Source organism: Cyanidioschyzon merolae, chromosome 20, assembly GCF_000091205.1.
Source record: "Cyanidioschyzon merolae strain 10D DNA, chromosome 20, complete genome".
NCBI lineage: Eukaryota > Rhodophyta > Bangiophyceae > Cyanidiales > Cyanidiaceae > Cyanidioschyzon > Cyanidioschyzon merolae.
Genome location: NC_010146.1, coordinates 234,545 through 251,100, shown reverse-complemented (window position 1 = coordinate 251,100; position 16,556 = coordinate 234,545). Strand labels below are relative to the sequence as shown.

Here is a 16,556-nt window from a genome sequence, read left to right as displayed (position 1 = left end):
CCACCGAACAAGTCGTTCGCCAAAAGATGTGTGCGATTTCGACCTGTCGCGATAGTCTCTAGCTACGAGTCAGTGACAGAGACGTCCAACGTCGACGTGCTTGTTCTGGGTTCTTCGCACGAGTACAACGACCACAGCAGCAACTGCTTTTGAGGTATTTCGCAGTCGGCAGCGCTTAAGGTACTTGTTCGTTCGTGCTGCGCTCGCGCTTTGTCGAGTTGCAGGAGCGACGAATCAGCCACCGCGTGGAGAGCGCTGGCCGGAACGCAAGACGCGGGATCGCTACCAACGTGCCGACACACAGGGCTCGCGCGCTGCCTTACAGAGCTATGAACGCTTGTAGAGGCCTCAGTGTTGCTTGCTCGCAACGAAATGGTTTGCGTGGCTGCTGGCAGGCCATATGCATGTTACGTGGTCACGTAACACCGAGTGTCGACTTGACCAGCCTCATTTGCACACGATATCGAACCACATTGAGTGCACAGGCAGGTTTACTTTCAGACGCTTTACCGATGAGACCGCTGCCGCATGTTCGCTTCCGGGCGATACGAAGCGAAGAAACTCGAACTGCGCTGCAACAAGCGCTTGCATAGCGTTGCTCCCTGGCAGGTAAGAGAACTCGGACTGGACACGTGCTTCGCTTTTTTTTTCCGTGGGGTAGGTGCAATATTCTCCCGCATCTGTTTCGGGATGCAGTGGACAAGCACAAACGGCACTCGCTGTAGCATGCACAGCATCAGAAGCACGCATCCATGTCTACCGGAACTTTGGTGTTCGGATGCCGAGCATCACCGTCTGACTAGACTGCCAGAGAGACTCGATACGCAGGGAACGCGCTGGGCCAGCTGTCTACGGTGCTTGCAGGCACATGAAGCGCAGCAGTCAGCCTCGCTTTGCGATCACTCGCTGAGCTTTCCTGACACCATGAAGAGCGCAGTACTCTCGTAAATGGTCTTCTCGGTGGTGACGGAGGCGTCAACAGGCCCGACGGAGCTTACCGCGACACCCTCATCCCTTTTGAGGATCCCGGGAGGGTGCTCGTAAATGGCCGTTAGTATCGGGCAAGAACAAAGGAGCGTCCTGGGCATCGCCCATGGTGAGTCGTACTCAGATCATCCAAGTCCACTGGGAGAAATCAGAGCTCGCTCCAACAAGGTATTCGAACAGACTGCGTGTAAAGAGAAGCCTCTGCCGCCAATAAATGAGGCCCGACACTTCTGCATGCATCCATAGCGCTGCATGATGACGAGAACGTATGCGAGCGTCTACTGGAGTGAAAGACTCGGCTGCTGCGCTTGCCTCGGTACGAACCCAAGCCGGGTGGAGGCTTCCGTCCGGAACCACGCTTGGTCTTCAACTCCCGGCTTTGTTCTGTTCAAGCGAGGTGCCTTTTTCGACATGTCGCCGAATATCCGCGAATCCCATTGACAATATCACGAATATCTGCGACACGCTTCATTGCGACAGCTTTGAAGCCGCTCAGTTCGAGACCGCTCTATCGCGCAATCGACGAGCCGCATTTCGCGGATAATATGCAGCGGCAGCGGCAGCAGCAGTTGCCTTTGAATTCACATTCTGTCTAGACCAGGTTGCTTTCTGGATTCTCCCCAAACAACATATCCAGTGGACGCTGATTCAAACAACGATTCGCCTGAACACCAACGCCCTGGGGCGCATCGCTGCTTGCGACGCTCTCGTCAATGCGTCTTTTGCTTGAGATGCCTCTCGATTCGAATCGCTGGATGCTGGGGTCTTCGTTGGCACGGGGTAACCGACACCGCGCCCCAGACGCAGACCCCGCGTCTCAGTGCGTGAAAGCGGCTACCTCATGCGCTCTGTCGAGATGCCCTGCCGCTTCGAGCCACAGACCCAAGTCAGGCATTGGCCCCGCCAAAAGAAAACAGTGTACGCTTCCTCGGGATCCGATCCAGTCGAGGCACTGCGTCCTTCACAATGCCCACAGAGCGCTTTCATCACATCACACAAAGCAATATTTGCGGTTGCGTCCACCAGCGCGATATTCCTGCATGCATCCGGCACCAGTATCGATGTTGGATACGGGGTTTCACACGGGATCTCCGCAAGTCGCTCCTATCGTACATATGCGCTGCTGCTGGGCTACCTGTGAATCGTGTCGGGAGGATGGGTTTGCTGTGGCGTGGCAATGCAGCACTCTGCTTGATGCTGACGCTGAGACAGAGCGCGCACGAGCGCTGCTAGCGTCGCGTTCACCACCGAAGGTCGATTCGTTCTCGAGATAGACAGTCGAGCCACAGCGCCGTTCAGCGCATCAACTTCCGTAACGCGACCCGCAAGCACATCGCTTAGCATCGAGTTCACGTTGCCGGAGGTCGCTTCGACAATCTGTCGAAGCCGTGGCCCGATGCTTGCGTGCGGCAGGCCAAACAGGGTCGCCACCTCCATTGCAGCGGACTCGGTAACCTGCCAGGCGTCTGGAAGATGCAGCAGCTCACCGTTTCGCACGCCAAGCAAGGTAGCGACCGCGTTGACACCGCAATTCACCGCCAATTTCTCCACGAAAGGTCGCTCGTCATTGGTTACAAGCGCTGGACCCAGTCGAGCGGCATTCAGCCAGGCACAGAGGCCGCGATCCTCATCCAGTAAGCGGCACTGTGCGGCGCTCAGATGCAGTGCAGGGCCCCATGGTTCAGAGTGCATATCATCCTGGAACCGCCGGGTCGCTCGGAGCGTCTCCGGCTGCAGCATGGTACCAACAGGGTACGCAAGCGCTGCTTGTCCGGTAACGACTGGTAACGCTGGCGAACTGGAAGCGTTGGGCGCTGGTGCCGGCAGCCGCGTTGCACCGACACCTTCGCTTGCTGGGAGCGTTCTCAGTCTCTCCGTCTGGTCTGCCGTGTTCGCGGCATTGCATGCTTCGCGAGAGAAGGCGTTTATTGCCTGCTTCGGACGCGTCTCCATTGACGCATGCGAGCTACCCCTCACGAGCACGTAGGTTGCGCCCGCTCCGTGAATCTTAACGGTATGCCGTTCGATCCGCTCCGCTGCCAAGTAGGTTACTGCTGGTAACACAGCGACATCCGCAGGCAGCGCAGTCGCCAAACGAGCCACATGCCCGATGCCGTTGCAGAGGGGAACCACAACACCAGCCTCGCGATGACGCTCGAACATGCGTCGCAGAAGCGGAGCGACAGATTCGACCTGATGACTCTTTACGCAGACCAGCGCGAGGTCCACTGGAGTCTCTGCGAAGCGTTGTTGATCCACGACGTTCACTGCAGGAGGTTGCAGCGCACACCATTCGAGGTCTCCGGAGGCGCATGTGGCTGGTGTCTCGGTTTTGGAAGCGTGATACAGGGCGATACCGCCCCGGCTGGTGATCCACCGGGCGTTCTCCTCGGTACGACAAACGAGCGTCAAGCTTGAGAAGAAGCTCTGGGAACTAGCTCGGTACAGAGAGACAAGTTTTCCAAACAGCGTGAGTCCGATAGCGCCTGAGCCGACAACAGCGACGCGGGGTAGTCGACTCGGTGATAGGGAACAGCTCTGTACCTCCATGCACGTCTCGTGTTGCCAGCACGCTCTACACCGGGAAACCGGTGACGTTCCACAGGCACCTGCACCGGTGTGTCTCGAAATCTAGCAAACGACACCTTTTTTGATGTGTAGCGTACCAGAGAATCGACAAGTTCCACAAACACCTGCACTTGCCTGAGCCCAAACCCGGCCGATCTCGTTTTACGGTGTTCTGGGAACGTTCCTCGGAAACTGCCTCGCGTCTCGACAACAAAACTCCTCGAGACAGCCGAGCACAGCGCACACAACCACTCGCTAAAGTGCTTTATCGAAGCTGTGTGCACGTCGCAGCGCTCGTTGAGCAACGCAGCATGGACTTGACTCCAGTTCGTCCGCCAAACAAACACAAACGTCGTTTCCGTAAAGAGATACACCGGCTGGGCGCACACGTTCATCGCAGGAGCGTGTCGGGGGCACTGGGTTCCCGTGTTCATCCTGGACGCCCTGCTTCCTCATGAACGCAAATAGCTTTCATTGTCGAGAAACGAGCGAGGTTTTGCGGTACCGTTATGCTTACCGGGCGAGTGCACGGCATCCCAGCGGCGAAAACTGCCGGAACGCAGTGAAGACTGCATCGGCCGGAGTGTTTTCTTCGATGAACTCAGGCTCGGTGGTGAATCGATCCCGAGTCGTACACTTTTACGGTACTGGATGCTGCCGGGAACTCATGAGATACGAGCAGGTCGTCTCTTCCTTGAGCACCAGTTTCCCGAACGCATCCGACTTTGAACGCTGGTCAGCTGCTCCGTATCCATACCGTTCGTTCCACGCTCGATCTAGAGGGATATCATGGGCTACTGATAATCGCTTGATGGTATACGATGACCAATCGCGAGGCATGTCGATGAAGGCCCCTCGAATGGACGCGCTCCTCTGGTGGAAACGGCCCCGCGCTGTAGCTCGGTTTCATGGTCTACATCGTCATACAACAGCAGTGCTGCAGCGCAACGCTCGACCAGAGCCGATAGCCTTTATGGGCGTGCTGTTTGAGCACGTCCTCGGCAAGCCTTTCGAGCGAATCGCTTAAGTAGGCGTTGTATCCCAGGATTGTACGGGAGTGCGCTCGGCGCTTCGACGCTGAACACCCGCGATGCCAGCGTCATCATCAAAGTAGTGAACAGCAGTCCTGCGCAGTTTGATACCAGCGATCACCTACAGGAAATCGCCCAGATGACCCTTATATCTTTCGTTACGCCGAAGAGCGGCACGCGAGCATCCTTGGAATGAGAGCGACTCTCCCGCGGGCTTAAAAGTCCAAGAGTAGACATCATTGTTTAGTAGAATCTAGTCCAGCAGCGCTTGCCGGTGATGCAACGCACCCTAACGCGGCCGTCTATTGAAGGCTAGACTCTTTGAAATATGTGACACGCGCTCCTATAATTATGCAGCCGCAGATGCGAGGCTTGCTGGGTCGGAAGCGACACCCTATCTGTGTGAGTGTTGTCAACGGCGCGCATACGGTCGCAGGAAGCACATTCTAAGGTGAGCGATACGAGCAAGCCTTGGAGGGGGCATTGGCATGGGTTTCATTGGGTACCGCACAGCGCAAGCAAGAGCGCTTCATGCCATTCAGATTCCTGCAGCGCTCTTGCTCCAGGATGATCCGGAACACCGACCGCACCACTGCACTGGTCCGAACGACCGCAAATCCATTCACTCGTGTTCTTTTTTGGCATGGGACGCTCTTTGTTCCCAGCCAGATACATACACAAATCATGATGCTGAACTGTGCTGACGGCGATGCTTCGACGATGCGGACGGGTTCTCTTCGATGAATCGAATGAGCTTTGCTGCGACAGCGCGGGACGTTTCTGCCACGGAACAGTCGGGGAAAAGCTCCACAGTCACATCGGCTTGTCTGTAGAAATGCTCGCGCTCCGAAAGAATCTCCGCGAGACGCGCGCTGAGTGCTTCAATTGCCGCAGGTTCAGGAATAGTCGAGTCCGCTGGTGCGTGCATTGTATTGGAGAGCAGCGGGCGACCCGCACCGCCCTGCACCCGTTTAGCGAGCATATCGGGCGTTCCGTTGAGGTACACAACGAGTCCCGTATGCAAGGTTCCCCAGTTGCGCTGCCGTAGTACAACGCCACCGCCAGTCGCAACCACTGTTCGGACGTGGCTTTGCAGCGACTCGAGTACGAGGCTCTCAACGTCCCGAAAAGTTTCTTCACCATCCTGAGCAAAGATCTCCGGTATGCTTTTCTGCAGCGTCCTCTCAATAATGACATCCGTGTCAATAAAAGCGTACTCAAGTGCTTTAGCGAGGTAAGCTCCCAGAGTGGACTTGCCAGAGCCCATCATGCCCACGAGGTACACGCTGGCACCGTGCAGTTTCTCACGGAGTTGCTGATAAACGACCCCGTCCTCAACAGTGCTAAGCACGAGGCGTTCCGAGAGCGGCACCAGCGGTGCTTTGCGCACGCCGGAACGCCGGCGGCATACCCCGACGACGACTGGACACCGGTCCGTGCCAGCGAGAGGTCTCGGTGTCGGACATCGTACACTTGGAGCTGCACGCTGCCGAGGCTGAGCACCCGTTACCACGAAACACAGCGGCTCCCTCGACATTCTGGACATTTTTGAGCTCAATGCCTCCGTAAGTTCTGTAGGCAAGCAGCCTGATTCTCGCCGCCTGCGCGCTGCCGGAGACGCTGCAGTGGATCGGCGGCGTCACGGCGCTGCTGGGGCGCTTTCCGCGTGCCGTTTGCCCGATATCGGGAGCAGCGCTTCCTCAGCGCAGCGTCGATAGTATTCCTGATCGACACGAGATTGACATTGAACAGCGGATGATTCACTGCTCGCAACACTCTTCGGCATCTCAGGAATCGTCATGGATTCCACATCGGATCTGAGAACTCCGTAAACGACCACTGCGCATACGTTTCGTCGGCAATACCCGGCAGATCACCCGATTCCCCGGGTGCCGAGTGCCCGGCGTAAGCGCCCCGCTGGACACCAGTGCAGACTGCCTGAGTACGTGCTGTTGGTGCACAGAGGCTGCTGCGTACGCCACGTGCCTTGTTCCAGGTATCAGAAGTGCGTCCGACGGCCGCTTTAGGGTTCGGTATGACCAGGCTTTGCGTTTGAGAGGTAAAGAACCTCTTGACGTCCTTGTTTCTCCACTGTAAACTCGAAGAATCTGAACGAGTTCCCATACATCCACACAAGCAGCGTAACTTCGGATCTTTCGAATGAGCAGATGAAATCCCACCCGATTCCTAAGCACGTCGCCGACGATCAATGCCTTCCACCCAGATATCCCGGGGGCTTGGCAGGGCCCATCTGGGGCAGGCAGCAACTTGCCTCAGTCGAAGACGCAGTCGTCGTCTGTGTGTGCCGAGGCGCGCGCCATCGGACACACAAGTGCGTCCCGATTACCATGCCGCCTTTCGAAAGCGCCCAAGTAGGGGTTTCTGTTGGCGAAGCTGCGCTCGAGTGTGCACACTTCTTTGTCGTCGGTGACAAGTCATGAAAGTGTGAAAATATATTCTCAAGGTAGCTCTTGCTCTCAACCTGTTTTGCTGGTGGAATGGATGTTGGCGGCACCACGCCGGCGCTGCGACGGTTGCCCTGGCGGCAGCAGCACACCCGCGCAGCACCAGGAAGTAGGAACGCTGAACCAGCGAAGCGAGTACAGCAGCTCAATTTTTTCCAACAGCTATGGCAAACTGGACTCGTGCTTGTCGTACTCTTCTTCTGTGCAGTGCTCGTGCAGTTGAACGTTCTATACTGGGGCGTTCCATTTCGGACGCGCTTCTCTGCACCTCTTGCCTTCGTTTTCACCCCGAGAATGCCCGAAAACGACACGCTGGGGATTGTTATTGCCGAAGCGGAAGCGGCGCTGCCTTCTCTGCTCGTTCGCAGGCTATGGACTAGGCGGCGAACACTCGTACCGCTGGAAAGCGGTCGCTCTCGTAACCCAGACCGCTGCATGCCGTCGAGTGACGGGCAAGGTCGCTGTGAAGCGAGCGGTACACTTAACGCTGTCCTGCACTGGGTACTGCCAGAGTCGGTCCGAAATCAGCAGGCTGGGACTGTGACGGTGGTTCTGACGATGTGGCAGGAACCGCATCCGCGAGTATACCGGCGGGCTAGGGTACCTGCGTTACCGCTCTGTGAGCAGCGGCGCAGCGTCCGCGTTTTGGCCTATCGTTCGAGCACTGAGCGGGCCATGCAAAGCCTTCTCACGTTGCCGCATTCCTTTCTGAGCGCTCTGAGCGTTTGGCGCTGGACCCAAAAGCCGGTCGGTCTCGCGAGCCGAGACGCTCAGCTGCGTAGCATTGAGCTGCTCCGTTGTGCTACTTTGCAAATCGTCCAAGAGGCACGGAGCACGCCTGTGTTTCGAACGTGGAATGCTTCCCGAAGGGCGGCTTTTCATTTTGCCGTGGTGATGTTGCGAACGGTAGCTCACTGGATAGGCGTCCTCAGCGATAATGTGATCCGTCGACTATTCCGTGACCAGCTGCTAGGCGGCCTCATTTCTCTGATACCGCTGGGTATCGGTGAGTGGATCAACGATCGCTTTGTTCGCTCGCATCCGCCAGTGCAAATGCTCGTGCGGCTGGAGCTCTACCAGTTTGCGGCGATGGAAAGCGCCTCCGCGTATGATCGAGCACAGTTTCCGTTCATGGAAATGGAGGACGGCTCCGCGACGATGCACTTTGAGTGGGTACTTGTGGGATGGCGGCGTTTTTTGCGGCAACACTACTTTTTGGGTACGCTGCTGGGATCCTGGATACTTTTCGGAATCTTCGCTTTACTGTATCTCACATACAAGATCGGAACGGGTATCTGGAGAGCGTCTCAGCCAGCGCAAGTCCAGCAATGGAATACGCAGTGATGTGGCTCGTGCGTATACGAATGTGCCACTCGACGATACGCGCAGGGTGCAACAACATTCCGCAAGGACCGGGACTGGACATCGAAACCGTGGCTTCCGCTCAATCCTGGTCTCGGAGATATGTGCGGAATCAGAAACGATTCGAGGAACGCTGGCCCATGGTGTGACTTGGTGGCTTGTTTTCCAACACAAAAAGGATGCTTCAGAGAGCACAGCGCTCTCGGAATCAAGCGGTGCGCTTGTAGAAGCAGTCGTTCTCATCGCGGCCTCGGTTCAGCGCACTGCATAGACGTGTACAGGCTACTTAAACCGACGAATGCAATACCTAGCTGCTGCTGCTGCTGCTGCTGCACACAAGCTTATGTTTTTCCGCACGGAGAAACGTCTGGCAGTTGGGGTCCTGTAGCGCGTACGAGGCGTGCGCATCCGCTTCAGCGACCTGGGCTCAGACAGCCGCAAACCAAGGTAGACTGCTGTCCGCACTACATTCGTCAACCGCTAACGTGTGCTACTCTCCATAGACGCCAGGTGCGTCACAGTCTCAGAGCCGTATGGGTGCAAGAGCGGCACTGCGTTCTGGGCAGCAAGCACTTTCGACGAGCGCTCGCAGCCAGCGCAGCTGCGAAGAGTATCCTAGGGTTCGCGGCTCTGGTTCGTCTTCTCATATTGGCTGTGGACGTCGCTTCAGTGACCTACCGCAGTGTTCGTACGCGGAAAAACCAGCTTCAAAGCATAGCAGTTCGTTGCTGTGCACGATCTCTTTGGGAAACTTTCCCAAGGATAAGCGCGCTGCCGCACCTTCTCCGCTGATTACAAAATACGCAGCATTTTGGCTTTATCTCATGCACACAAGCTGGGCTTGGATGCGTTATCAGTAACGGTTGTCGTCTCCGTTGAGTGTCGACATGTACACACAACGGCTGTAGCCTTCCTGCAGTGTCGATTGGATGCGTACAACCGGGTTCCGCTGGGTGGCCCAATGTTGTCACTCGTCAGTGTATTACCAACGAGGCCCGCTATGTGAACGCTTCCATATTCGAAGGCCCCCGTTCCGAAATTTTCCCCTTGAATAAGAATGCAACAGATCCAGTGATCTAGTGGTGATCGAGTATCACGCAGACGTTGTGGTCGTGTCCGATAAAAACGGGACGCTTCAGTGCTCGCTCTGCTCTTGACTTGCGACTGTTCGACATTTGTTCACATGTACAACGTCAACATTCGGAATCCAGCAACAAAAGCTAACGGATTCATATGTTGTTTTCCTGGAGTGCATCCCTGGATTCCCTTACCCCGGAATTCGTTAGAATACAGCAATCTGGATGATCCATCTCGCCTACGAACAAGCTTTCGTAAAATATGCGTTATCAGAATCCAACGCATATGGACAAATCTCCACGCTTCTCCATTCGTTATGTGTCGCGTACTGAAATCTCGCTTGCTTCAAGATTTGGATCTCTCTGTTTCAAGGAAGCTCATGGGCGCAGCAATGCTCTCCAGTGGATGCACGAGGAAACATACGCCACGCCGCCCGTGATGACTTGTTCACAAGCGCATGCCGGGTGTTCACTGTGCTTGTCACGTCAAATAATCGATGCCCCGTTCCACAGATGAATCCACGTCTCCCGTATGGCAACTGGTGAAACCGAATTCCAAATCGGCATGGTACCTCTCATTCGATATGGTACCAAAGGGACCCGTCTCTTCTGATTGCACGGGAGAAAGGGTCTTGGAATCGGGCTTGCGTTATCACAGCGATAGCTTCGACTGCGGCATGCGTCACCGCTGTGCATGAAGGGAGCCTAGACGGGTCGGCGTTTCTCGACATGTATTGCAGCCTCAACGGTCTCTCTGGCTCCTGAGTCATCCTGGGAAGCATTGCGCTCCGGAAATCCACGATCGAATGGAACATCTTGGACTTGCTTGTCCAGCGGATTCAGTACTCGTTCAGGAAAGCGTTCAGAACAGGTGCGTTTTGGAAGTCGAAGGCTCCAGGCGCTGAAACCGAGCAAAGGAATTCCACGGTATCATCCGCTCCCGTCAAGGGCATGCACTGAGCGAAGCGGCTTGTGTTCACGCTCCACAGCGCAGCATCCCTGATGAGTTAAAGTTCTGGATACATGCAGGGCGCCTGAGAATAATCATGAAAGCGGTGCGAAAAGCGCACCGACGCTGCGTATAAACAAGATGAGCACGGGAAGTGAAGCAACGATCGCAACTTGCGCCTGTGCATCAAATGCCTTGACAGGAGCCTAAAGCTGCGGAATCAGGACTTGAACACCACCATCGACAACCTTTGACGGATGACACCGAAAATGGAGGCGCAGGAGAGACAGTCGGATTGAAAGCCGGATACAGGAGGCAAAAGACAATGGAGCAGCCAGAGAGAAACCTCTCAACGTCTGGTGCTCATCATACGAGGAAACTGACCCGAACGTTAGCGGATACGCTCGATATAGCCATATGGACGTGTCCCATGTCATTTGCGGTCATCACCGTATCAGCGCTTTGCGTCGAAGCGAACGAACTAGTGAATGACCAGCCGTGGTGGGCGCGTCAGCGTAACCGCTGCAGATGCTGTCGTTACCAACGCATGGCACGCTCGTTCCAGCGCTGAGTCTGGTATCCTGAGCTGGACGTTTCTTGATGAACTTCGAAAGTGCAAGTCGCTTCTACAGGTCTCGAATCACGGCGCCCAAAGGCCTGAAAGCGCTCGTTCTGGACGCCGACACGTTGCCAACCTTCGCGACGCTTTTGACGCAAACAGAGGCGCTCAGAGAAGACTTTGTGCTCGTGGAGAAGCTAGAGAACCTTGTTCAGGAGCCAGCTCGCGACCGACAAGTATACGTCACAGGCATCGTGGTTGGTCGTCCTTCCACGGAAACGTTGCTGGCGCTGCGGCGGGAACTGGCGCAACCGCACTTTGGTGCGTACCACATCTTCCTCGTGAACCTCATTCGCCGCACTTTGCTGGAGGATCTCGCAGACGCGGACGCATCTCTGGAAAGCGTGGTCCATGTCGAGGAAATCTACTTTGACTTTCTTCCCTGGAGCCCGTGGGTTGCCACCGGAGGCGGCCTCTGCGACGCGCCTGTTCAGAACGAGCCGCGGCTTCCTGTTGCCGGCCTTGCCCCGCACCAGCTCACCTTGGATCGCCAACTGGATACCTTATTCAGCATCCTGGTCTCTTTGAAACAGAAACCGGCTTCTCTTCGGGTCCTGCGCTCCTTCCGAAGCTGCCGTGCGCTTGCAGAACGGCTCGCAGTGCGTATTGACCAGGAGTCGCGACTTTGGGAAGTACCAGCGACTGACCCCTCACCAGGGACTTCACCGTTGAGCGCTCATGGAGCAGGCTCTAAACGCTGCCTAGTCGTGATCTTGGATCGGAGAGAGGATCCGGTCACTCCTCTGCTGACGCAGTGGACGTACGAAGCCATGCTGCATCAATTCTTCGGCATCCGAGCGGGTCGGGTTCGAATACCTACCACTTTAGAGGGAAAAGATCCGCCACACGCAGCAGCACCGCAGGAACAAGAGTACATCGTACTTCCCGAGAGCGATGACTTCTACGCAGCGAATCGGTATGCGACGTTCGGGGACATCGGGGAGGCCGTTCATCGGCTTGTGGCCTCCTTTCAAGAACGTCGCCATGCCGCTCTTGCGCATGTCACCGACGCTGCCCGACAGGATGCAGCGCTCGCGGATCCCACTGCTGTAGCACCGGGCATCGACATTGCCACGAATGGGGACTACGACGCAACCGATACGGAGCGCATGACGCAGATCCTCGAATTCTTCCCTGAGTTTCGTCGGCAATCGCAGTTGGCAAGCAAACACGTCGCACTGATTAGCGCGCTGAGCCAGCAAGTGAAGGAGCGAGCGCTTTTGCAGATGTCGCAAATTGAGCAGGATGTGGTTTCTCGGGATGCTGAACAGGAGCATCTGCGACGCTTTCGGGACTGGGTGCGGCTCGTCGCAGACGGGAAGGCATCCACTTTGGGGATGCGCTCGGCGCGACTCGCAGACGCCTGGAGACTGGCTGCTCTGCTTGCGCTCCGGTACGAGAGTACGCGACCGGAACTGTTGCAGCAGGTCAAACGACTACTGCACGAGCAGTTGCAGATGCCTAGTTCGGAGCTAGCCGCGTTGGACATGCTCTTGCAGACCTGTGGCTCCAAACACCGTTCTCTGGACTTGTTCGGTAACCGTGACCTATTCGCGCGCGCCAAAAATACGCTGAGACGTGGATTTAGCGCCAGCGTGGATAACCAGTATATCCAGCATGAACCACTTCTCGCACAAGTCATGGAGGACGCTGCACGTGGGCGCTTGCCCACGGACACTTTCGAGGAGCTGCTGCCAAGTGCGTCTGCGGACGGCTCTCCATTTTCGGTGGTGATCGTCTACGTCATAGGCGGCATCACTGCCGAGGAGACGCGCATGACCGCGGCGTTTCAGGGTGACACCACAGCACGTATCGGCAGTAGGCGGGATTTCCAAAGCATACCCAAGGGTACTACGTTTTACGTAGCCGGAGACCTGATGCACACACCGGGGTCGTTTCGGGAACGCTACGCGCTCAGCCGTGCGCTGTAAGCACCATGGATGCAAAACAGCTTCCTTCCTTCCTTGCTCGCTCATAAAGCGAGCGGTCCAAGACCCCGTAGGATGCACCCGATTTTGGCACGTTTGCGTTCTCGGTACACCATAGCGTCTATTGAAGCGGACGTTGTGGCCTCGACGTATCGATATGGGCGTGATTTCGGATTCTGGTACCCCCGGGATGCGAAATGCGCTTTCCAGTAACCGGAAAACTTGGCTGATACCGACAGCGAGGGACTCGATCGCGCTTGAGCCTGCGAGAATCCCTGGGATGGCTGCTTCCAGAGAATCGACCTCTCTGGAGCGCTTTGGATCTCCGCCAGAGTCCATGCTCAGTGTTTCGATTCGGTGCCGCGGTATCGCGTGCACACCATATAGACCCGATCCAAGAATTGCAGGGCAAAGGGATTCGCAACGTGGAACGAGACCTGCCAATGCACATCCATGTCGTTCTGATAGAACTGGTGACCTCGAGACGGGCTACGAAATATGACTCCATGTCCAGCTGAACACACACGCTGTACATTTCACAGGGTGCTCAGTCGCCGTCAAAGAAGCGAGAGTCGTGAAACGCCACTTGAATCGAGACGTGATTCCAGGCGCAACCCAGTTCATTCGGAGCAGGTTCTCCCTAGGGGTGATCTGCGGCAGCATCGCTACTCAACGTCGTTCCGTGGGCGTGTGCTGCGTTCTCACCAGGAGACTGCGAATGCACATAAACGCATATAAATGCACACAAAGATAGATGCACACAATGCGTCGTCTATCAGCGGCATGCGCTCGTCAAGTCCAACTCGCTGCGTCTTTAGGGTCACATGCGCGAGTACCTGGGGCCACCACCGCCCTCGGGGGGCGTCCACACGATATTCTGGGTCGGGTCCTTGATGTCGCAGGCCTTGCAATGGAGGCAGTTCTGCGCATTGATTTGCAACCGGATTGTCGTCGTCGTCGTCGTCGTCTTTGAAGCTGGGTCCGGTGGCGCTGGGGTGTACTCGTAGACCTTGGCTGGGCAGTAGAATTGTTCTGGTCCACCGTAGAGGGGCAAATTCACCCGCTCTGGGATGGTAGGATCTTTCAACTTCAAATGGCAAGGCTGATCATGTTCATGATTCGTACCACTGCGAGCCAGATTTGTGAGAATATCAAACACCAGCCGCTGGTCTGGTGCTGGGTAGCTCGGTCGACGGTACCGATCAGCCAGTCTGGTTGCGGTGTGATCAGCCCTGCCGAGTTTCCAGGTGTAGGGCGCACGACCTCGCCACAGATAGGTGTCCACTGCAGCGTGGAGCAGGCCAGGTAGGAGGCCCCAGCGAAACCCTGGGCGTATGTTGCGTACCGCGTACAGCTCTTCGATGATCCAGCTGCGGCGTAACGTCTCAGCGTACTGTGAGGGCTCTGGACTAGGTTCCGGTTTTCTGAGCTCCTCGCAACAGCACTCGGCAGCAAGCATGCCGCTCTTCATGGCGGTATGCGTTCCTTTCAGTTTTGGTACATTCAAAAAGCCTGCGCTGCACCCGATCAGCGCCCCACCAGGGAATGCAACTTGCGGGATGCTCTGGTAACCTCCCTCGTTCAGGCATCGTGCACCGTATTCGAGAAGCTCGCCCTGCGCAAGCACCCTGCGTATCTGATCGTGCGTTTTCCACTTCTGCAACAACCCGTACGGTGATAGAAGCGGGTTCTCGTAATCGAGGCCGACCACAAGGCCCACGGCGACCAGGTTTTCCATGCTACCTGAGATACGATCACGGAAATGATACATGAAGGAGCCGCCGTATGTGCGCATGTCCAGAGGCCAACCCACAGTGTGGAGAACAGAGCCCGGCTGATGAACGGAAGCAGGGACCCGCCAGAGCTCTTTCACACCGAGGCCATAAGACTGCGGTTCCGATGCATCGGCCAAGCGGAAGCGCTCGATCGCCTGACGTGTCAGGGATCCTCGACAACCCTCCGCGAGCAGCGTATACGTTGCGTGGATCGACACCGGCGGTGCATAATTGGGTTTTGGGCGACCATCGCGACCTATTCCGAAAGCATTGGTTGCGACTCCGTAAACTCGGGTTGGATTCTCGTCGACCAGCAACCGGGCACCAGCGAATCCGGGATAAATGTCCACTGCGAGTGCCTCCGCCTGTTTGGCAAGCCACCGAGTGACCTGGCAGAGGCTGACGATGTAATTCGCATCGTTTCGCATCAAATGGGGCACAGGGAGCGGTAGCTGACGTCGGTGGCTCAGGAACAGTGCAAACTGGTCGTGAGTGACTGGCTCATGAGCTGGAAATTTTGGGTCTTGTCGCCAGTTTGGCAGCAGCTCATCGAGTGCTCGCGGCTCGAAGCAGTTGCCAGAAAGGATATGCGCGCCGACTTCGGAGCCTTTTTCGAGAATAGCCACGCGTGCCTCTGGGAGGCACTGCTTCGCCCGGATTGCTGCCGACAGGCCTGCTGGACCGGCGCCTACAACGAGCAGGTCGTAGCGTAGCGCCTCAGCTTCCGAGCTGCAACGCCGCTGCCAGAGAGGAGATAGCGTGCACGGATTCCTGCGAGGCCGCGAAGGGCCCGTACCCAGCGATGTGCTCCTGAACAGGCCCAACATGAGGAATACCTCACAAAAAAACGGGCTGTGACAGCATGGAAGAACTCTGCTTTGAAACGCCGTCTAGTATCCACTCCTCTGGACCGCTGCTCCAGTGCGTGCGTCCAGAAAGGCAGATGAAGCACACCGAGCGTCGCCCGTCAAGAGCTCGTTAGGGCCCCGAAGGCGCTCGACGAACAACGAGCACAAGCTTGCCCCAGGTCGACAGAGACCTGCTCGAGTGCACCAGACAAGACACCTAGGGTCAACTACGTCAATACCTGTTGCTCAGGCAACTGCGTCGTAACCAGCGTTACGAGAAGCGTACAGCATACACGTCCTGAGCGAGTTCCCGCACAGGCTGCCCTGAACCTGGGGCATATCTCGGCGTGTCGGACGGAGCGCACCCTGGAGATATCGGCGGACGCCCCCAGCCGCTCGCAGGAGATCGAGTTGACGGTCGTCTGCATCCGGACTGCAAAGTCGTATACTCCGGGAATGTCGAGTCATGGATCAGGTTTATGGCTTACCGACCGCACCGGAAAATGCTTTCCGGTGTACGTATACGGCACGCCATTGCCTGGCTCTGGGTGGGAATCCAATGCCCCTTCCTGCAGGTTACCGGTTTCTTTCATTAAAGAGCTCGCAGTATTTCAGCACGATAGCCAGAATTATTACCAGAAAGTAACCTCGAAAGTTCGCTCCACACAAAGTCGATGGACGCTTCCGCAGCACGGTATGTTTTGGACGCTCGTGTGCGCTCGGGAGCAAATGGCCAGCGCATTCCACCCTGCTCGAAACGGTGGTCAGGGCTTGGAGATGAGTCCTGACGCCATCATCATTCAACTTGTTGGTATACTTCGTGGCGTCCACCATGTCCGACTCGCGATGAAAACGAGCCCCTGAGATATCAGATCGTTCAGCATCTTCTGTTCCGCACATCAGTTGCACTACGGAGGTCGGATCGAAAGCGCCAGCGCAATGGGTACA

At 56.5% G+C, this 16,556-nt stretch overlaps 5 protein-coding genes across 5 annotated transcripts, besides 2 other annotated features; 2 read left to right on the top strand and 3 right to left on the bottom strand.

Annotated features, from left to right (window-relative positions):
• Positions 1-1,214: part of a sequence feature (possible transcribed region) that runs on past the window's edge.
• A 904-nt stretch (positions 1,215-2,118) lies between these two features.
• CYME_CMT094C (similar to 2-dehydropantoate 2-reductase) lies at positions 2,119-3,537 on the bottom strand (the record flags this gene model as incomplete). Its single annotated transcript, XM_005539090.1, has 1 exon — positions 2,119-3,537. The coding sequence occupies one exon, from the start codon at positions 3,535-3,537 to the stop codon at positions 2,119-2,121; it is 1,419 nt and encodes a 472-aa protein (XP_005539147.1).
• A 1,731-nt stretch (positions 3,538-5,268) lies between these two features.
• CYME_CMT093C (shikimate kinase) lies at positions 5,269-6,132 on the bottom strand (the record flags this gene model as incomplete). Its single annotated transcript, XM_005539089.1, has 1 exon — positions 5,269-6,132. The coding sequence occupies one exon, from the start codon at positions 6,130-6,132 to the stop codon at positions 5,269-5,271; it is 864 nt and encodes a 287-aa protein (XP_005539146.1).
• A 952-nt stretch (positions 6,133-7,084) lies between these two features.
• On the top strand, positions 7,085-8,395 carry CYME_CMT092C (hypothetical protein; the record flags this gene model as incomplete). The annotated part of the gene is made up of 1 exon (XM_005539088.1): positions 7,085-8,395. The coding sequence occupies one exon, from the start codon at positions 7,085-7,087 to the stop codon at positions 8,393-8,395; it is 1,311 nt and encodes a 436-aa protein (XP_005539145.1).
• Positions 8,304-9,168: a sequence feature (possible transcribed region).
• A 1,870-nt stretch (positions 9,169-11,038) lies between these two features.
• CYME_CMT090C (probable vacuolar protein-sorting protein VPS45) lies at positions 11,039-12,988 on the top strand (the record flags this gene model as incomplete). The annotated part of the gene is made up of 1 exon (XM_005539087.1): positions 11,039-12,988. One exon carries the CDS (start codon positions 11,039-11,041, stop codon positions 12,986-12,988), a length of 1,950 nt encoding a protein of 649 aa, XP_005539144.1.
• Positions 12,989-13,805: 817 nt separating this feature from the next.
• CYME_CMT089C (electron transfer flavoprotein-ubiquinone oxidoreductase) lies at positions 13,806-15,587 on the bottom strand (the record flags this gene model as incomplete). Its single annotated transcript, XM_005539086.1, has 1 exon — positions 13,806-15,587. One exon carries the CDS (start codon positions 15,585-15,587, stop codon positions 13,806-13,808), a length of 1,782 nt encoding a protein of 593 aa, XP_005539143.1.
• Positions 15,588-16,556: the final 969 nt, after the last annotated feature.